The sequence below is a fragment of the Salvelinus alpinus genome, chromosome 25 (genome assembly GCF_045679555.1).
Source record: "Salvelinus alpinus chromosome 25, SLU_Salpinus.1, whole genome shotgun sequence".
NCBI lineage: Eukaryota > Metazoa > Chordata > Actinopteri > Salmoniformes > Salmonidae > Salvelinus > Salvelinus alpinus.
The window spans coordinates 4,243,239-4,265,883 of record NC_092110.1 but is presented as its reverse complement, the minus strand read 5'-3'; the positions used below and the strand labels follow the sequence as shown (position 1 = coordinate 4,265,883).

The 22,645-nt window shown below is 43.7% G+C and overlaps 1 protein-coding gene across 6 annotated transcripts in view; it reads left to right on the top strand.

Moving 5' to 3' along the window:
- Window positions 1-22,645, top strand: part of LOC139553215 (DNA (cytosine-5)-methyltransferase 3A-like) — an 80,705-nt gene that overhangs the window by 18,465 nt on the left and 39,595 nt on the right. For all 6 annotated transcript variants that reach the window (XM_071365288.1, XM_071365287.1, XM_071365285.1 and 3 more), the window contains exon 4: window positions 3,600-4,053. In XM_071365288.1, the coding sequence (XP_071221389.1) occupies window positions 3,600-4,053 (454 nt within the window). The remainder of the gene's footprint in view (window positions 1-3,599; window positions 4,054-22,645) is intronic.

Here is a 22,645-nt window from a genome sequence, read left to right as displayed (position 1 = left end):
GCTGCTACTCTTATCTATCCGGTTGCCTAGCCACTTTATCCCTAGCTGTGTGTACATATCTACCTCAATTACCTCATACCCCTGCACACCGACTCGGTAATGGTACCCCGTTTACACAGCAAAGTTATCGTTACTCGTTGTGTATTTATTCCTTGTGTTATAATTGTTCCATTTTTTTCCCCCCAGCATTTTTTGGAAGGGCCCATGAGTAAGCATTTTACTGTTAGTCTACGCCTGTTGTTTATGACGCAGGTGACAAATAACATTTGATTTGATTTGAGTGACAATCTGGATCATATTACAGGCATTAGTCACAGATAGAAGCTTCCTCTTGAGAGGACAACTAGTTGCTAACCAGTCAATGTTCAGGTCACCCAGAAAATAGACCTCTCTGTTAACATCACACGCACTATCAAGCATTGGCACACATATTATCCAAATACAGACTGCTAGCAATTTGTGGCCTATAGTAGCACCCCAGAAGAAGAAGAGGAGGAAACACTAGATCCTACACCTGTGTGTGTCTGTATTTCTGTCTGTTTCTCACACTCTGCCTCTGTCTGTCTGGCCGTCTGTCCGCCTGTCTGACCGTCTGTCCATCTGAGACGATGGCTGCTTCAAAAGGACATTGTCAGTGTTGACAGACAGAGAAGGCATTCTCATCTCGTTAGACATGCCCTACTTTCCTCTGCTGTGACCCACTAATTGTCTCCGAGAACAAATTTGAACACTATTTTTAGGCAGTGGTCTAGCAGAGACACTGGGGTGACAAGGCCCCTCCCTCATCTCTCTCAAATGTGGGTCTGTCTATAAACTAGGGTAAGCGTGACGATTTCTTGTAACAGCTGTTTATAAGTCATTGATAATAATCTGCCAATGTTTTTCATGTCATTACATTGAGCTATACGGGGGATCGTAGCTATATTAGTTAAGATTCACGAGTTGATTTAAATCCTATGTTTAACCCTTTACCATGAATGGTGTCTTGACGGATTTGTATGAAATCATGTGACATAAATCATTACTTTTCTGTCCTTGCATTTATGGTCGTGTAAATTGTCATTATATCATATATTAAGCATTAATCAGTTAAATTAGACATTGAACTTGAACCCTTTAATAATCCTGGATCTAGCTGTCGGACAGTTTTTTGTATAGAGATTACAGATATGCAGTGTAACTCTGTAACATTTCGTACCTCCTTATGTTACTGGGTGAAAACAGTTGTCATGGGCACACCAATCCCAAATAATAAATGTGATTGCAAAATCTAATGCTTTAAACCGATAAAGTCACCTTCCCTTGATACTTAAAACATGATCTGATCCAGGAAGGCATTTTCTGAATGGCAAACAGCTGTTGTGATGGCGCCTGCAATGCAACAACAGCCCAAGTGCTGGGAAAAAGGTGTTCATGAAAGAATGTCGGGAATATGTTGGTGTCTCATTGATTACGCCGGTGAAGACAGTTGTGCCTGGATCAACGTTGGATCTAATATCCCGAGAGAATTGCTGTTGATCATCTGTTGTAGTCTGCTTGATTTACAGCAGTATCCCGTTAGATTTAACAGAGAAGGCGTCAAGGTAACGTGTTCACGTTTTCATATGTTCTTGTGCCTCGGATTGGACACCGAGTCTACTGTGCGCAACCGTGTAGGATAGACTATTGCGCAACACCCAACGCTGTTCCGATGAATCATTCTGGATATAACGACAACAAATGACATAGCCTAGTGGGCTTCTTCACAATATGATCTGGTAATGAAATAACATGACATACATTTTGTTTTCCATGTTACACCTTCAATTTTAAACATTTACAAGGGGCTTGGAGTAGCCTACATGAACTTGGAGTACTTGAATAGGCCTACCTTGAAAGTGAGACATTTCCTCCATTTGATGCTTAAAATGTCCTTCTAATTATTTTAGCCAATTTAGATGTTCTCCTGCTCCCTGATAATTATCCGTGGTTTCATTTTTTATCCGTTCTTGCGAGAGTTGTGTCCACTTTCGTTTGTTTCCCACCGCTTCAATTGGAGGGTGTTGTTGCGCTACTCTGTTGCGGTAAAACCATGTGAGGTGCTGGCTTCAACTTGACTTTCCATAGAAATCCTTCCGTTAAAAAAGGAACCAGGTCACTTTCTCATTGTTATAACAGTGATGGCGGGAATCAAGTGTTAAGATTAATGCTACTGGTATTCATGGCTGTATTATGCCATGAATACCAGTACATCACCAACTGATTTGTTGGTTAAAGGCTTGTACAGTAAGTAAGCATTTCACGGTAAGCTGTTGTATTCGGCGCATGTGACAAATACAGTTTGATTTGATTCAATGCCTGCGTCGGCCATACAGATAGGCAGCAGAGAAATCGGGTTCTATATTAGGCCCTAAATGTACAATTATATAAATTATACTATTTTATAACATTAAATTACTTGAAAAAGTCCCTGAAAGTCCTTGAATTTGACTTGCCAATGTCTGTATGAACCCTGCTTAAAGGATGTACACTGAGTGTACAAAACATTATGAACACCTGCTCTTTCCATGACATAGACTGACCAGGTGAATCCAGGTGAAAGCTATGATCCCTTTTGATGTCACTCAATATTAGGAAGGTGTTCCTAATGTTTGGTGTACTCAGTGTATAGTTCTAAACCTATGTTGATGTATAGGTGGATTTATGGGCCAATTTGCATATATTCACTTTTATTCCTCTAAGTACACATGTGGAGCTGTATGAAAATCCTTTTTATTTTAGTTTCAAACCATTTAGAAATGTTTATCCCAATGTCACACGTAGGCCCCGTTATTTATAGAAAGACCCATGTCCTCTAAATAAATACATTTCCTCACTAAGAAGAGGTGTAAATTAGGTGATGTACTTATTTTAAAAGAGTATTGGCTTGACGTCAAGATATGATGTAGATATACAATGAAATAGATTTACAATGTCGTTAAATCACGCCCCGATAATCCCAGCCAGATGATCTTGTTTGTGTTTGCTACGGGGTCATTGGGTTCGGGAATCTCTGTGCTCCTGTTGGAACAGAGTAGTAAACACTTTTCTTTACAGATTGAAATGGTTTCCAGGGGCGAGTCCCCACGTCAATGTAGTATCCAAACAAAATTAAAGATTTCCTTCCTTTGACAAAAAGCCAACATTCCTCTCGTATTTCTGTGCTGCTGTAATGGGTTGGAGAACTCTACAAATGAGTTACAGCACTCAACGACTGCACAGCCAGTTGAGTTCACAGGGTTTCCGACTGTAACCCGTTCAGTGTTGAATAATACTATAACCAACAAAAGGTTATTTGTGCAGCGTTACTGTATCAACTCGGGTGTACAGCTACAATGGTTACGGGAGGGAGGCTAACAGGACCTCAGGCTATCGAAGCATGTGATACAAATATAGTGAATTGTGCTTTTCGTTCAACTAAAGGTTAAAGCGATGCAGTGGAATAGAATAGATATTACTTTATTATCCCCAAAGGGGACATTTTCAAACATTTCTAATAACGTGAAGTGATATGGCAATAATATCGACACTCAAATATAATCTTCCAATTGTCTTGATTTCTCTTCTTCCTTTGCCTGCAGGTGGAGGGCAGTGTGTCTGTGAAGGAGAGTGTGGCCGGAGGTGTGTGCAACAGTCGCACTGGGCTGGCAGCGGAGAGAGAGAGACAGTCCGTGTGTGTGGCGCAGGTGCACAATGGAGTCGTGAGCAGCGGGCACGCAGACAGAGACAGAACCCAGGCTGGTGCTCGCTGCTGCCCCAAGCAGGACAGGAAAGCTTCAGAGAAGAACGGGTTACCAGGCGCCCCTGGTACCCCCAGTTCCCCTGCCAGCCGGACCGAGGACGCCCCACCCGGACCCCACACCCTCCTATGTCAGAGCCGGATCCTGAGTCCCCCCTCCCTGGAGAACGGGTTTCTACTGAGCCGGGAGCCGAGCCGGGACGAGCAGGACGACTCTGAAAAGGACAAAGAGGAGACTCTGCCAACTCCGCCGCGCAAGAAACGAGGCAGGCGGAAACTGGAGCGCCCAACGAAATGTGAGTCGTGTCTCCTGCTCGGTTATATTATTATCTTCGTTCTCACTACTTTCTTGGCACAGCCAGCTCTGCTCTGGCACCACTGACGGCCAATGCCAAAGGAATGAAAATGAACAATGAGTGGATGTGAGCGGTTTCATGTTACTTGCTGTGGCCATTTTGAATTATTCTTTGGTCGTGATCAGTGTGGATGAATTTAACACAGTCATGTAGAACATTTTAAATAACTTGTAATAGAAAGGGAGAGAGCGAGAGAATCCTGCTCACTGCCAGTCTGTTGTCATGACGTAGAGATGAACCAATTTGCTAGCTTCCCCTCTCCCGCGTCGTGTTCATTAGGTCACACCATAGCAAAACTGGACAGGTGTTTCAGTTTGGTGCCTAATGAACTTTACCCTGGTCACCTCTGTGGCCCCCCTCTTATCTCTCTCCTCTCTCCTTCTCTCCCCTCTTCTCAGAGGTGCAGCCAGGCTCTGACCTCCGTCTTCCTCTCTCCCTCCCCCTCTCGCCCTCTTCTCTCCCATCCCCCTACACGCCCTCTGCAGCCTGGATGTGACCTTGATGAGGAGTAGAGTAAATAGAGCCCAGAGTAGAGAAGAGAGAGAGAGGAGAGCTTCCGTCTCCTGGCAACCTGCCTTCCTGCCCCTGTTCTGTTCTGTTGGGGCTGTGTGTGTGTGTGTGTGTGTGTGTGTGTGTGTGTGTGTGTGTGTGTGTGTGTGTGTGTGTGTGTGTGTGTGTGTGTGTGTGTGTGTGTGTGTGTGTGTGTGTGTGTGTGTGTGTGTGTGTGTGTGTGTGTGTGTGTGTGTGTGTGTGTGTGTGCCCTTGTTCTGTAGGGGCCGTGCTCAGAGAAGAGCTCAGGCTCAGGGAGCAGGTCTGGTGTGTGTTGTTGTGGCCGCTGCTCCTTGCGCTCTGTTTGTGTGTGTGTCTCTGTCTTTGTCGGGGGCACGCCAGGTGGATGGCACACAGCCCAGAGCAGAGCCACTTACACACTGAGTCTGCACTCTAATAACCCGATACACACACTGCCCTACATGCCAGCTTCCTATCTAAATGTACCTCTCCAAAACTGCATTGCAAAATCCGTACTGGATGAATGATACAGGGAGCACATTCATTTGAAATGTAAATCACACTTTCACTGGAGTGAATAATACTGCTGTAGATAATTCTGTGTGATTATTCCGCATTCAATTAATACATTAGCTATAAATGGATTAATTAATTCATCTCAGAGGAAGAGAGCATGGTGGATGGATGGATGGATGGATAGATAGATGGAGGGATGAAGGGATGGATGGATAGATGGAGGGATGGAGCGAGGGATGGAGCGATGGAGGGATGGAGCGATGGAGGGATGGAGCGATAGATAACAGGCTGAATGGAAGGAGGGGGTTCTGCCATCCATCTGAAGGGCACAGCAGAGGAAGTGTTGCAGCTTAGAGAGGAGGAGAAACAGAGGAAGTGCATGAGCGCTAGCAATACGAGAGCCGGAACACCCCCCAAACTGGCAAGGTATAGGATACCTCCCAAATGGCACACTGTTCCTCATTTAGTGCACTTTATAGGGAATAGGGTACCATTTGGGACACAGGTATAGTAGCAGGTAGCCTAGTGGTTAAGAGCGTTGGGCCAGTAACCGAAGGGTCGCTGGTTCGAATCCCCGAGCCAGCAAGGTGGGAAAATCTGCCGTTCTGCCCTTGAGCATGGCAGTTAACCCCGAACAACAACTGTTCCCCGGGCACCGATGACATAGACGCAGATGAAGGTAGCCCCCCCCCACGGACCTCTCTGATTCATAGGGGGCGGGTCAAATGTGGAAGATGCATTCAGTTGTGCAACTGACTGGATATCCCCTGTGCGTGACGCCAGCCAACTCTCCCTTCTCTCCTCTCCTTGCACCGCAACAGAAACACCCTGATCTTGGTAGCAGCCCCAAAGTAAAGTAGCCCCCCACTCTGCCTGCCTCACCCACTGGTTATGTAGTAACTTATTCACATTGAGGAAGCACAGAGAGAGCGGGGAGAGAGTAGAGAGACAGAGAAAAACAGAGAGGGGGAGAAGCGAGGTGGAGGCAGAAATAGAGAGTTTACACAAGGGACCAAGTTGAAGAGAGACAGAGAGAGAAAAAAAGAGAGAGGATCATGGTCTATTGTGTCTAGGGTACTTCAGTGACAACACCAGGATAGTCGAAGGAGAAAACATGGGCTTGTTTCCCAAATGGCATCTATTATCATATAGTGCACTACTTTTGACCAGGGCCCATTTGGGCCAAAGCCATGCTATAAGGACACTGCCTCGGACCTCTCAGAGCTCAAGTGTTGTAATGGGGCTGAATGATACAACTCTTAAGACTACTGTGTTTGTTTAAACTGGGCCGAAATTAGTCTATGGTAATAATGGGGTTTTATTCTGTGTTTATCATTGTGTCAAACTGTTACGTGCAGCAGCTACATGCAATATTGTTTTACATTTTCAATAGACATTGAAGGCTGATATGAAAACAATGTATCGTTTTTGTTAAGGAGTGCCGTGTCACCCCTGTTCCACAAATGCGAACATTGCAACTATGTTTAACAACAGAACCGACACATGTGCAACTATGGGGCATAACAGATGGAGTTGGCTTAGAACAGTGGTCACCCACCTTTTCTGAGCGAAGATCAAATTCTGAGTCAAAATGCCAATTTAAATTATTATATATTTTTTTACATGACTTAGAATACATTAACCAATAAAAAACATTTCTGTAGCAATGAGGTTTGTACAATAGGCTATAGACCCAATACATTATCACTGCATATTGGCTATGCTTGAATTGTCCTGCCAATGTTGTTCTTCTCAGACCATTTTTTTCAATGTTAATTAAAAAAAGAAATTACAGTAGGTATATGATCACACCGGTAATAGAGAATTTGTTGCATCACTTGGCTAAGTGAGGATAATAATGTGCCTATTTTTTTTTTACTGGACTTATGTCCTGAATCTGATGGTGAGTCTGATGCCCCGTTTACATCGTGACGTATTTCATTACGCCGTATGTCATCTTCACAGAGTCTTGCCTCGCTACTGAAAGGACAAGTGTAGTGTTTGTAATACAAGATGGAGAAGAGCCTGTCTCGTCAGAGATGTATTTATTTTGAGAGATTGCAAAATATGACCTTTTCATTCAAGACAAGATAAATGTATTGTTTCAGGTGATAATAAAACAGATTTTGTTTAGTTATTAGCTAGCTAGCTAAACGCTAGGCTAAGTTGAAGATACCATTGTATTTAGCGACCTCCATCTAATATTATCAAAAACCAACATCATTACCATCACAGTAAACTTAAACGGGAGGCAAACAGTCATATAATATAATTGGCTTAACAGCCAATGTGTATTATTTAACATTACTATTAAAATAGTACACACTTATAGCGATGGGTAATTGTTTTTAAGTTGCTAGCTATCCCATAAAGCCATCACTGAATACCACATACTGTGTGTTCATCTTCTCTGGTTTAGTAACTTCCTGTTCTTCGACAGACTCTGACTGGACTGAAGAAGACGCAAAGTTTGAAAAATGTCAAAGTATGCAGCGTAAGGGGGCGTTCAACCATACGGGGGCGTTCAACCATAAGGGGGCGTTCAACCATAAGGGGGCATTCAACCATAAGGGGGCATTCAACCATAAGGGGGCGTTGCGTTTCCACTCCGTTCTGGAAGTCCCCGTTAAAATGCATGACATCCGGCGCAACATAAACGGAGTGCTTATGGGTGATGTGAACGAGGCTTGAGGGGAGGGAGGGAGCAGCACTGTGTTATTTCTTCCTCGTGCACCTGATTCATGTTGTTACTCCTATGAGAAAGTGAAATGTTCCTCGATATTAAAAGAAGACACAAGCCGTTCATCATAACAACGCAAGCTTATGCTTATACTCAAGCTTATAACACGTTGCTATACTCATTCATTTCAGTGGCAGTGCTGGTTGTAGCATGAGTGGAAGTAGGGGGAACACACATTTTCTGGCTCATAAAAGTGTTAAACGAAGTGTTGACAGTGCTGAATAACAACTTCAACTTACTCATAAATACAGCAGCTCTTTGCTGTATTTGTTGAGTCTCTAGCTATGGTTTTAAAAGTTTTTCAATCTCACATGATCAACTTTGCTGTTCGTTCGAGGCTTCTTTTTACAGCTCGAGGAAACTGTGCAGACGCAGTGATCTGAGCTATCTGATTGGCCAGCGGTAGGCCTATAGAGGCACTTGATTTGTTCGCTGGGCCTGCCGGATAGGTGGAGTTCTAGGAAACACTTTGCCTTCCCGGTGCTGGGGCTGTTGAATCAAGTGCACCAACCGCTAACAAAGGAAAATTAAGAAAAATAAAAGGAACGCTTTATCGTTGTTTTTTTTTACCGAAATGTTTGGTCATTGACTAATTCCTCATCTTCAATGTTTATTGAAAACATAAATCAATTTGAACAATAAGCACTTGTTGTGTCTCAAATAGAGGTCGACCGGAATTAGGGCCATAAACATCAATGCCTTTCTTAAAATCAATACACAGAAGTATATATTTTTATACCTGCATATTTAGTTAAAAGAAGTTCATGTTAGCAGGCAATATTAACTAGGGTAATTGTGTCACTTCTCTTGCGTTCAGTGCAAGCAGAGTGCGGGTATATGCAACAGTTTGGGCCGCCTGGCTCATTGCGAACTAATTTGGCAGAATTTTACATAATTATTCCATAACATTGAAGGTTGTGCAATGTAACAGAAATATTTAGACTTAGGGTTGCCACCCTTCCGATAAAATACGGAACGGTTCTGTATTTCACTGAAAAAATAAACATTTGGTTTTCGAAATTATAGTGTCCGGATTTGACCATATTAATGACCAAAGGCTTGTATTTCTGTGTTTATTATATTATAATTAAGTCTATGATTTGATATTTGATAGCGGTGGTAGGCAGCAACAGGCTCGTAAGCATTCATTCAAACAGCACTTTCCTGCGTTTGTCAACAGCTCTTCACAATGCTTGATGCACAGCGCTGTTTATGACTTCAAGCCTATCAACTCCTGAGATTAGGCTGGCAATACTAAAGTGCCTATAAGAACATCCAATAGTCAAAGGTATATGAAATACAAATGGTATAGAGAGAAATAGTTGACGCATCATAATTCCTAACTGGGAATATTGAAGAACTGGGAATATTGAACCACCAGCTGAGCAAGGAACTTAAACGTTAGCTTTTTTACATGGCACATATTGCACTTTTACTTTCTTCTCCAACACTGTGTTTTTGCACTATTTAAACCAAATTGAACATGTTTCATTATTTATTTGAGACTAAATAGATTTTATTTATGTATTATATTAAGTTAAAATAAAAGTGTTAATTGTTCATTCAGTATTGTTGTAATTGTCATTATTACAAATATATACAGTGGGGAGAACAAGTATTTGATACACTGCCGATTTTGCAGGTTTTACCACTTACAAAGCATGTAGAGGTCTGTAATTGTTATCATAGGTATACTTCAACTGTGAGAGACGGAATCTAAAACAAAAATCCAGAAAATCACATTGTATAATTTTTAAGTAATTAATTTGCATTTTATTGCATGACATAAGTATTTGATATATCAGAAAAGCAGAACTTAATATTTGGTACAGAAACCTTTGTTTGCAATTACAGAGATCATACGTTTCCTGTAGTTCTTGACTAGGTTTGCACACACTGCAGCAGGGATTTTGGCCCACTCCTCCCTACAGATCTTCTCCAGATCCTTCAGGTTTCGGGGCTGTCGCTGGGCAATACGGACTTTCAGCTCCCTCCAAAGATTTTCTATTGGGTTCAGGTCTGGAGACTGGCTAGGCCACTCCAGGACCTTGAGATGCTTCTTACGGAGCCACTCCTTAGTTGCCATGGCTGTGTGCTTCGTGTCGTTGTCATGCTGGAAGACCCAGCCACGACCCATCTTCAATGCTCTTACTGAGGGAAGGAGGTTGTTGGCCAAGATCTCGCGATACATGGCCCCATCCATCCTCCCCTCAATACGGAGCAGTCGTCCTGTCCCCTTTGCAGAAAAGCATCCCCAAAGAATGATGTTTCCACCTCCATGCTTCACGGTTGGGATGGTGTTCTTGGGGTTGTACTCATACTTCTTCTTCCTCCAAACACGGCGAGTGGAGTTAGACCAAAAAGCTCTATTTTTGTCTCATCAGACCACATGACCTTCTCCCATTCCTCCTCTGGATCATCCAGATGGTCATTGGCAAACTTCAGACGGGCCTGGACATGCACTGGCTTAAGCAGGGGGACCTTGCGTGCGCTGCAGGATTTTAATCCATGACGGCGTAGTCTGTTACTAATGGTTTTCTTTGAGACTGTGGTCCCAGCTCTCTTCAGGTCATTGACCAGGTCCTGCCGTGTAGTTCTGGGCTGATCCCTCACCTTCCTCATGATCATTGATGCCCCACGAGGTGAAATCTTGCATGGAGCCCCAGACCGAGGGTGATTGACCGTCATCTTGAACTTCTTCCATTTTCTAATAATTGCGCCAACAGTTGTTTCCTTCTCACCAAGCTGCTTGCCTATTGTCCTGTAGCCCATCCCAGCCTTGTGCAGGTCTACAATTTTATCCCTGATGTCCTTACACAGCTCTCTGGTCTTGGCCATTGTGGAGAGGTTGGAATCTGTTTGATTGAGTGTGTGGACAGGTGTCTTTTATACAGGTAACGAGTTCAAACAGGTGCAGTTAATACAGGTAATGAGTGGAGAACAGGAGGGCTTCTTAAAGAAAAACTAACAGGTCTGTGAGAGCCGGAATTCTTACTGGTTGGTAGGTGATCAAATACTTATGTCATGCAATAAAATGCAAATTAATTATTTAAAAACCATACAATGTGATTTTCTGGATTTTTGTTTTAGATTCCGTCTCTCACAGTTGAAGTGTACCTATGATAAAAATTACAGACCTCTACATGCTTTGTAAGTAGGAAAACCTGCAAAATCGGCAGTGTATCAAATACTTGTTCTCCCCACTGTATATATACAAAAATCGGCATCGGCTTTTTTTGGTCCTCCAATAATCAGTATCGGCGTTGAAAAATCATAATCTGTCGACCTCTAGTCTCAAATACTTCGTTACAGTAGGTAGTTAGCTAGATAGCTAATTTTAGCCATATTGGCATTGACATCAAATCAGTCAAAACACCTCAAAACAAGACATGGTATCAAGAACAACATGAAACTAGCTAAAAACTAGTCACATACGATTCTCCACATGGCAGTTTCTTGTCATTTTTTGTAATTATCTGGCCATCCAGAATCACAACAACTCACAGACATCTGCCCCCATTTAAGCGTGAGCATGATTTTCATGACGTTGTCAGCTAACCTATCTATAAAGACATGTAATTGTTGTTGTAAGTGTTTGTGAGGGAGTGACTTTTCGCTTGGCCCTTCTCCCTCGCTCAGCCTCTTGCTGCTGTAATGTGTGTGGTTAAAAACTCTTCATGAATCATGAATCCTAGTGACCTAGTGAGTCTTCTAGTTTTCTAGTTGGGTAGCATCCATGCTCCTTGGCTAACCTCTACTCTGCTCTGCTGAGCGCAGGCAAGCAAACAATGCTGCTTAGTAATGGCTAACACGCCTTTGTAGTTACAGCAGACCTGGGTTCAAATACTATTCAAAATCATTTTAAATACTTTATCTGGGCTTGATTGAGCTTGCTCGGTATAATGTAACCAATAGAATAGTTGCAGAAGTACAAGCCCCGCCCATATGGCACTCCAGACAGGCTAGAGCAAGTGCCAAAAGTATTTGAAATATTTTGAGTAGTGTTTGAACCCAGGGCTGACGTACAGACCTCAGTAACTCACTTCATTCAACACCAGATATGTGGGAAAACCCCATGATTGCGTTCCAAATTGCACTCTATTCCCTATGTAGTTCACTACATTTGACCAGGACCCATAGGGCTCTGGTCAAAAGTAGTGCACTATGTAAGATATAGGGTGCCATTTGGGAAAACCGATAGTTTCAGAAGTGAGATTTGATAGTATTAGTGGAGGAGAGGGAGTAGGCTTAGCTACATTTTATTACTGGAGGCTAGAGGAAATATGTTTTGTGCAGCATTTAGCCTACAGGAAGTGTGTCAGTTTCCTTTTCTGTACAGTTTTATCACACTACCAACGACAATTTGGCTTTGTACCTTCAAGCCAGGTATAGTGTTGGAGGTACAGTGGGGCAAAAAAGTATTTAGTCAGCCACCAATTGTGCAAGTTCTCCCACTTAAAAAGATGAGAGAGGCCTGTAATTTTCATCATAGGTACACTTCAACTATGACAGACAAAATGAGGGGGGGGAAATCACATTGTAGGATTTTTAATGAATTTATTTGCAAATTATGGTGGAAAATAAGTATTTGGTCACCTACAAACAAGCAAGATTTCTGGCTCTCACAGACCTGTAACTTCTTCTTTAAGAGGCTCCTATGTCCTCCACTCGTTACCTGTATTAATGGCACCTGTTTGAACTTGTTATCAGTATAAAAGACACCTGTCCACAACCTCAAACAGTCAGACTCCAAACTCCACTATGGCCAAGACCAAAGAGCTGTCAAAGGACACCAGAAACAAAATTGTAGACCTGCACCAGGCTGGAAGACTGAATCTGCAATAGGTAAGCAGCTTGGTTTGAAGAAATCAACTGTGGGAGCAATTATTAGGAAATGGAAGACATACAAGACCACTGATAATCTCCCTCGATCTGGGGCTCCACGCAAGATCTCACCCCGTGGGGTCAAAATGATCACAAGAACGGTGAGCAAAAATCCCAGAACCACACGGGGGGACCTAGTGAATGACCTGCAGAGAGCTGGGACCAAAGTAACAAAGCCTACCATCAGTAACACACTACGCCGCCAGGGGCTCAAATCCTGCAGTGCCAGACATGTCCCCCTGCTTAAGCCAGTACATGTCCAGGCCCGTCTGAAGTTTGCTAGAGAGCATTTGGATGATCCAGAAGAAGATTGGGAGAATGTCATATGGTCAGATGAAACCAAAATAGAACTTTTTGGTAAAAACTCAACTCGTCGTGTTTGGAGGACAAAGAATGCTGAGTTGCATCCAAAGAACACTATACCTACTGTGAAGCATGGGGTGGAAACATCATGCTTTGGGGCTGTTTTTCTGCAACGGGACCAGAACGACTGATCCGTGTAAAGGAAAGAATGAATGGGGCCATGTATCGTGAGATTTTGAGTGAAAACCTCCTTCCATCAGCAAGGGCATTGAAGATGAAACGTGGCTGGGTCTTTCAGCATGACAATGATCCCAAACACACCGCCCGGGCAACGAAGGAGTGGCTTCGTAAGAAGCATTTCAAGGTCCTGGAGTGGCCTAGCCAGTCTCCAGATCTCAACGCCATAGAAAATCTTTGGAGGGAGTTGAAAGTCCGTGTTGCACAGCAACAGCCCCAAAACATCACTGCTCTAGAGGAGATCTGCATATAGGAATGGGCCAAAATACCAGCAACAGTGTGTGAAAACCTTGTGAAGACTTACAGAAAACGTTTGACCTCTGTCATTGCCAACAAAGGGTATATAACAAAGTATTGAGATAAACTTTTGTTATTGACCAAATACTTATTTTCCACCATAATTTGCAAATAAATTCATTAAAAATCCTACAATGTGATTTTCTGGATTTTTTTTTCTCATTTTGTCTGTCATAGTTGAAGTGTACCTATGATGAAAATTACAGGCCTCTCTCATATTTTTAAGTGGGAGAACTTGCACAATTGGTGGCTGACTAAATACTTTTTTGCCCCACTGTATATGTTGAGGCTCAGGGCTCTATTTTCTATCCACACGCTCATACACATGAACACACACACACACAGGATAGACATTTTCAACTAAACCATGTGCTCAAACAGGAAATGCAATACATATTTATTTGGGGTGAGGTGTAGATAGGAAACATACAGAAACATTCAGTCAGGCCAAGGAGTTGATACATATAGGAGTGATTAGGAGATTAGTTTCCAGTGTACTTCATTTGATAGTGCCCTTATGTTGAAGTAGTGAAAAGAAGTGCTGAGGCTACTATCACTGCTATTACTATTCCAATGAAGTGGAACGACATTGTTGCAGAATTCATGCAGAAAGTTGTGATTCATTATGAAGGAGGCAGAGTGTTTTAACCCTATCCCAAAGCGTAACCTTTACCTTAACCATTTGGAATGAGTGCCTAACCTTAACCCTTAATGTAGTGCACATAGGTGCCATTGCCTGCCGTTTCGCCCTTGAGCAAGGTAACGCTACTTAACCCCCCACAACAACAGCTCCCCGAGCGCCCAATGTGGCAGCCCCCGCACCTCTCCAAAACCTCTATATGTATGCGTGTCTTTCGGAGGGGTTGGGTTAAAAGCGGAAGCACAATTTCGGTTGGACCTTGTGTGCAATTAACTAACAAGGTGACCTTCATGTTAACGTAATCAACATGGCATGTACCATTGACCACCAGTTGGTGTAGCGCACATGTCCACACTAGCCCGATTTCATCAAGTGCGTGGAGATCGCAGTAGAGATTTCATGTGGGCCTACAGTCACACGAGAGAAGCAGTGAGTATGTTACAGTGTTGTTGTTTTTTCTGCTTAGTGTCAAGGGGTTGTGAGGTGGGAGGAGCTATGGTAATAGCAGCCAGCTGTGGCTCTCATCTCCACTCCTCTCCACTCCCCCTCTTCTCTTCCCTCCACTCTCCTCCCCTCTCCTCCCCTGATGGTATGTCGGGGGGGATAGAAAGTCACAGTGTGTAAAAATAGAAATCATCCCAAATCAAACATTAGATACTGTTAAAACATTCGCATGGAGAAAAGAACCAGGTCTGGACGGATTTCCCATAAAATTGTATTCAACATTCTGGGACAAAGTAGTGCCCTATTTACTCAAATGACAACACGTGTCACTCAATTCAGTACTTCCTGGTTCCATGTATCAAACAGTTATTTCCTTTATATTAAAACAGAAACATCTGGAGAGTCCCCTGCAGATTACAGACCTATACAGTAATTTAAATCAGTTGTGAATAAAATAGCAACAAAACTCATAAGCAACAGAATAGCAAAAGTCTTGCCAGACCTGATACATATTAATCCAATGGGATTCATTAAAAAATAGATAGTTAGAAACAAATACAACAACATGTTTTAGTATAATACAATACGCAAAAAAACAAGATGTAGATGTATCAATATTGGCTGTTGGTGCTGAAAAGGCTTTCGACCATCTTGTATGGCCTTTTCTATTCAAAACTTTGGAAGCCCTCAACTTTCCAGCTAAAATTTTAAAAATCATACAAGTATTATATAAATGTCCGAAAGCAAAAATATACACAAAAAAACATCTGATGAATTCGCTTTAGAAAGGGGCACAAGACAGGGATGTTTTCTCTCCTCTCTCCTGTTTGCACTTAGGTTGGCATTTATTGTCATGAATCTTGCCCTGGAGGCTGCTCTGTAGGGTTGTCACTAGCTGGTACAGCCACAAAGTCATAACCCTAACCCTAACCTTAACCACACTGCTGACCCTAATGCCTAACCCTATCCTTAAATTAAGACCAAAAAGCACATTTTTGTTTGCATGAAATGTTACAATACAGCCAATTTTGACTTTTCAACTGGCCCATCAAGCTGAAATCGCTCAGTTCTGCCTCCAGGGCAAGATTCATGACAATAAATGTCAACCTGCTGTTTGCACTGGCAATTGAACCGCTTGCAGAAAGAATTAGACAGGACCCAAACGTAACAGGTATCGGTATTGGTAAGCATGAATATCAACTAAATGTATTTGCGGACGATCTCCTGATATACCTGACATACCTGATATTTTCAGAATACTCTAAAGTCTCAGGATATTAAAACCCACCCCTATAGAATAATCCTCGGGTAGCTTTTCAGATTTCACTGATAAATTGCCCACATGGAAAACTAAAGGCACAGAAACCGTAAATTACTTGGTAATGGGAAATACAATAATTTCCATGACAGAATTAAAAAGCAAGTTTGAACAGACTAATATAGAGATTTTCAAATATATGCAACTTAAAAGTTTTATATCACAAAATGTCGATCTGAAATCTTTTTGGACATCAGATCAATGTTTAGGGGATCCTATTTGAGTCCGAAAATGATACTCATATGATAGGTAAGATATGCAAACATTGCAGAGAGCCTATCCAACTGACAATCTCTGAGAAAAAAATATTGGAACCAAGACCTAAAAAGAACTGATATTGGCACAAAATGGAGGGAGTGTTGGAACATAACTAATGAGATTACAGTTAATGAAAATGTATGCATAATCCAGTATAAACAAATGTATAGAATTGATTATACAAGAGACAAAATTCACAAATTCTACAGCACAACGACAGAGTCATGTCTTAAGTGTAAAACAAACAAAGACTCAATAACTCACACCTCCTGGGAGTGCTATAAAGTCCAAAAGTTATGGTCGGAGGTAGAAAGTTGGCTATCAGAATTTTTACAATTTAAGTTGACTTTTAATCCATCTATCTGCATTTTTCAAGACATGTCATATGAATGTGCGGTGAGATACCTAATGCGTTGGGTAATTATTTTTGAAAAATGTTTTACTTAAAAACTGGAAATCTAATGATCCTCCTTCGTTTAAGCGGCAATCAGCAGTAGAAACAATAACAAAGCGTTTTCCCCACCCCTGTTTCGGGTAAAAAGCTGAGTGGTTGGGCTGATTAAATGTAACCACTCTCAAATTCATAGACAGTCATGCAAGGACTGACCATCCATGATATCAAAATAGTTTTAACCATGTTTTGGGGCTATAGAGTTATTGTTTACATGTACTTTTTTTTACAGACATTGGAGTAAAACAAGCTTATATTTTGGGTTCTGATGGGGTATGACAGTTTAACTAAGCACTTATGCATTTATAAGTTATATTCTTCAAGAATCCATTTTTGTATTTATTAGTGTTCCCTATTAGCTGCAGCCAAGGCCGCAGCTGCTCTTTCTAGGGTCCAAACACATCAAAGCACTTACATTACGCATAAAACAAAAGACTAAACAGTACATAATTATTACACCACTGTGTATCTACAATACAAAATGTATAATACCACCATACAACAATATTACAATGTACGTATGTGTAGAGTGCGTGTTGTAGCGTGTGTGTTCGTATATGTGTATCTGTACCTGTGTGTATGTATCTCTCTTCACAGTCCCTGCTGTTCCATAAGAGGTATTTTTATCCTTTTTTAAAATCTGATTCTACTGCTTGCATCAGTTAACTGATGTGGAATAGAGTTCCATGTAGTCTTGGTTCTACGAAGTACTGTGCGCCTCCCATAGTCTGCTCTTGACTTGGTGATTTTGGAGAGACCTCTGGAGGCATGTCTTGTGGGGTATGGGTGTCTGAGCATTGGGATAGTAGTTTAAACAGACAGCTCATGCATTCAGCACGTCAACACTTCTTACAAAAACAAGTAGTGATGAAGTCAATCTCTCCTCCACTTTGAGCCATGAGAGATTTACTTGCATGTTATCAACGTTAGCTCTCTGTGTACATTTAAGGGCCAGCCGTGCTGTCCTGTTCCGAGCCAATTGTAATTTACCGAGGTCCCTCTTTTTGGCACCTGACCACACGACTGAACAGTAGTCCAGGTGCGATAAAACTAGGACCGTAGGACCTGCCTTGTTGATAGTGTTTTTAAGAAGGCAGCGAAACACTTTATTATGGACGGACTTCTCCCCATTTTAGCTACTATTGTATCAACATGTTTTGACCATGACAGTTGAATTTGTAACATGTTGTCACGCCCTGGCCTTAGTATTATTTGTTTTATTTATTATTTTAGTTAGGTCAGGGTGTGACATGGGGTATGTGTGTATTTTGGGGTATTATATGGTAGAGGGGGTGTTGGTTGTAGTTTATGGTTTTGTGTTGAGTGTATGTATCTAGCTGTGTCTATGGGTGTGTAGTTTACTAGGAAAGTCTATGGTGGCCGGAATGGGTTCTCAATTAGAGACAGCTGATTTCTGTTGTCTCTAATTGGGAGCCATATTTAAGGCTGCCATAGGCTTTAGCTGTTTGTGGGTCATTGTACATGTCGACGTAAGTAGTTTGTGTGTGCACTTGCGTTTTAGGTTTCACGATCGTTTGTTGTTTGGTTAGTGTGTTAAGTGTTACGTGTTCATCTTCGTCGTTATAATTAAAGAAGATGTATTCAAGTCATGTTGCGCCTTGGTCCTCTCTTTCACGTCAACACGATCGTGACAGAATGACCCACCAATCTACGACCAAGCAACATGACCAGCGGCAACAGGAGCAGCGCAAGGAGAAATGGACTTGGGAGGAGATCCTGGACGGTAAAGGACCCTGGGCTCAGCCAGGGGAATATCGCCGTCCCAAGGCGGAGCTGGAGGCAGCGAAGGCAGAGAGGCGCTGGTATGAGGAGGCAGCGCGGCGACGCGGTTGGGAGCCCGAGAGTCAGACCCAAAAATTTCTTGGGGGGGGGCACACGAGGAGTGTGGCAAAGCCGGGTAGGATACCTGAGCCAACTCCCCGTGCTTACCGTGGAGTGAGAGAGCGTCGTACTGGTCAGACACCGTGTTATGCGGTAAAGCGCACGGTGTCCCCAGTACGCGTGCTTAGCCCAGTGCGGGCTATTCCACCTTGCCGCACTGGGAGGGCTAGGTTGGGCATCGAGCCAGATGTCATGAAGCCGGCCCAACGTATCTGGTCTCCAGTACGTCTCCTCGGGCCGGCATACATGGCACCAGCCTTACGAATGGTGTCCCCGGTTCGCCAGCATAGCCCAGTGCGGGCTATTCCACCTCGCCACACTGGCAGGGCTACGGGCACCATTCAACCTGGTAAGGTTGGGCAGGCTCGGTGCTCAAGAGCACGTGTCCTCCTTCACGGTCCGGTATACCCGGTGCCACCTCCAAGTACCAGTCCACCGGTGGCAGCCCCCCGCACCAGGCTGTCTCTCCGGGTTCTCTCTCCAGCTGCTCCCACCTGTCCAGCGCTGTCAGAGCTTTCCTCCTCTCCAGCGCAGCCAGTGCCTATACCACGCACCAGGCCTACTGTGCGCCTCAGCAGGGCAGAGTCGGTCGTCTGCCCAACGCTTTCTGCACTGCCTGTCTGCCCAGCGCCGTCGGAGCCATCTGTCTGCCCAGCGCCGTCGGAGCCATCTGTCTGCCCAGCGGCGCCTGAACTGCCCGTCTGCCCAGCGGCGCCTGAACTGCCCGTCTGCCCAACGGCGCCTGAACTGCCCGTCTGCCATGAGCCTGCAAAGCCGCCCGTCTGCCAAGAGCCTACAGAGCCTTCCGCCAGACCGGATCAGCCAGAGCCTTCCGCCAGACCGGATCAGCCAGAGCCTTCCGCCAGACCGGATCAGCCAGAGCCTTCCGCCAGACCGGGTCAGCCAGAGCCTTCCGCCAGACCGGATCAGCCAGAGCCTTCCGCCAGACCGGATCAGCCAGAGCCTTCCGCCAGACCGGATCAGCCAGAGCCTTCCGCCAGACCGGATCAGCCAGAGCCTTCCGCCAGACCGGATCAGCCAGAGCCGTCCAGCCAGGACCTGCAAGAGCCGTCCAGCCAGGACCTGCCAGAGCCGTCCAGCCAGGACCTGCCAGAGCCGTCCAGCCAGGACCTGCCAGAGTCCCTCAGCCAGGACCTGCCAGAGTCCCTCAGCCAGGACCTGCCAGAGTCCCTCAGCCAGGACCTGCCAGAGTCCCTCAGCCAGGACCTGCCAGAGTCCCTCAGCCAGGACCTGCCAGAGTCCCTCAGCCAGGACCTGCCAGAGTCCCTCAGCCAGGACCTGCCAGAGTCCCTCAGCCAGGACCTGCCAGAGCCCCTCAGCCAGGACCTGCCAGAGCCCCTCAGCCAGGACCTGCCAGAGCCCCTTATCCCGGTGCTGCCCCTTATCCCGGTGCTGCCCCTTATCCCGGTGCTGCCCCTTATCCCGGTGCTGCCCCTTATCCCGGTGCTGCCCCTTATCCCGGTGCTGCCCCTTATCCCGGTGCTGCCCCTTATGACTATGGTGGGGTGGGGACCACGACCAGTGCCGGAGCCGCCGCCGTGGAAGGAAGCCCACCCAGACCCTCCCCTAGACTATGTGCTGGTGCGCCCGGAGTTCGCACCTTAAGGGGGGGGTTATGTCACGCCCTGGCCTTAGTATTATTTGTTTTATTTATTATTTTAGTTAGGTCAGGGTGTGACATGGGGTATGTGTGTATTTTGGGGTATTATATGGTAGAGGGGGTGTTGGTTGTAGTTTATGGTTTTGTGTTGAGTGTATGTATCTAGCTGTGTCTATGGGTGTGTAGTTTACTAGGAAAGTCTATGGTGGCCGGAATGGGTTCTCAATTAGAGACAGCTGATTTCTGTTGTCTCTAATTGGGAGCCATATTTAAGGCTGCCATAGGCTTTAGCTGTTTGTGGGTCATTGTACATGTCGACGTAAGTAGTTTGTGTGTGCACTTGCGTTTTAGGTTTCACGATCGTTTGTTGTTTGGTTAGTGTGTTAAGTGTTACGTGTTCATCTTCGTCGTTATAATTAAAGAAGATGTATTCAAGTCATGTTGCGCCTTGGTCCTCTCTTTCACGTCAACACGATCGTGACACATGTGCCGAATACAACAGGTGAAATACAGTGAAATGCTTACTTACAAGCCCTTAACCAACAATGCAGTTTTAAGAAAAAAAAAGTGTGAAGAAAGTATTTACTAAAATAAACTGAAGTAAAAAAAATAAAAAAATAAAATAAGAAGACTTTTCCCCCCCAATAACTAATAATTAAGGAGCAACAATAAAATAACAGTAGCGAAGCTATATACAGGAGGTACTGGTACAGAGTCAATGTGCGGAGGCACCGGTTAGTCGAGGTAACTGAGGTAATATGTAGGTAGAGGTAAAGTGACTATGCATGGCTAATAAACAGAGAGTAGCAGCAGTGTAAAAATGAGGGTGTGGTGGGGATAATGCAAATAGTTTGGGTAGCCATTTGATTAACTGTTTAGCAGTCTTATGGCTTGGGGGTAGAAGCTATTAAGAAGCCTTTTGGACCTAGACTTGGCGCTCCGGTACCGCTTGCCGTGCGCAAGCAGAGAGAACAGTCTATCACTAGGGTGGCTGGAGTCCTTGGCAATTTGTTGGGCCTTCCTCTGACACCGCCTGGTATAGAGGTCCTGGATGGCAAGAAGCTTGGCCCCAGTGATGTACTGGGCCGTATGCACTACCCTCTGTAGTGCCTTGCGGTCGGAGGCCGAGCAATTGCCATACCAGGCGGTGATGCAACAAGTCAGGATGCTCTTGATGGTGCAGCTGTAGAACTTTTTGAAGATCTGAGGACCCAAATCTTTTCAGTCTTTTGAGGGGGAATAGGTGTTGTCATGCCCTCTTCACCAGCAGTTTAGTCACCTCAACTTGCTCAATTTCCACATTATTCATCACAGTATTTAGTTGAGGTTTAGGGTTTAGTGAATGATTTGTCCCAAATACAATGCTTTTAGTTTTTTAAATATTTAGGACGAACTTATTCCTTGCCACTCTTTCTGAAACTAACTGCAGCTCTTTGTTAAGTGTTGCAGTAATTTCACTAACTGTAGTAGCTGATGTGTATAGTGTTGAGTCATCCGCATATATAGACACACTGGCTTTACTCAAAGCCCAACATTTCAATTAAGGTGCTCCAAAGTTTTTACTATCATTCTTTATATAATTGATCTTTGTTTCATAGTATAGTTTCTTATTTTTATTCAGTTTAGTCACATGATTTCTCCATTTGCAGTACGTTTGCCAATTGGTTGTGCAGCCAGACTTATTTGCCATTCCTCTTGACTCATCCCTCTCAACCATAACACTTTTCAATTACTCATCAATCCACGGGGATTTAACAGTATTTACAGTCATTTTTTTAATGTGTGCATGCTGGAATAAGAAATTTCATAAATGTGTGAAGTGCAGCGTCTGGTTGCTCCTCATTACACACCACGGATCAACAAATATTCTTTACATCATCAACATATGAATCACAACTAAACTTATTTTATGACTTCTTATACACTATATTAGGCCCAGCCTTTGGGACTTTGGTTTTCCTAGATTGGCTACTATATTGTGATCTCTACATCCGATGGATTTGGATACTGCTTTAAAGCAAATTTCTGCAGCATTAGTAAAGATATGATCAATACATGTTGATGATTTCATTCCTGTGCTGTTTGTAACTACCCTGGTAGGTTGACTGATAACCTGAACCAGGTTGCAGATACTGGTTACAGTTTGAAGCTTTTTTAAAAAGTGGGCAGATTGATGAAAGCCAGTCAATATTTAAATCACCCAGAAAATATACGTCTCTGTTGATATCACATACATTATCAAGCATTTCACACATATTATCCAGATACTGACTGTTAGCACTTGGTGGTCTATAGCAGCTTCCCACAATAATTGGCTTTAGGTGAGGCAGATGAACCTGTAGCCATGTTACTTCAACAGTATTTAACATGAGATCCTCTCTAAGTTTTACAGGAATGTGGTATTTTCTGTA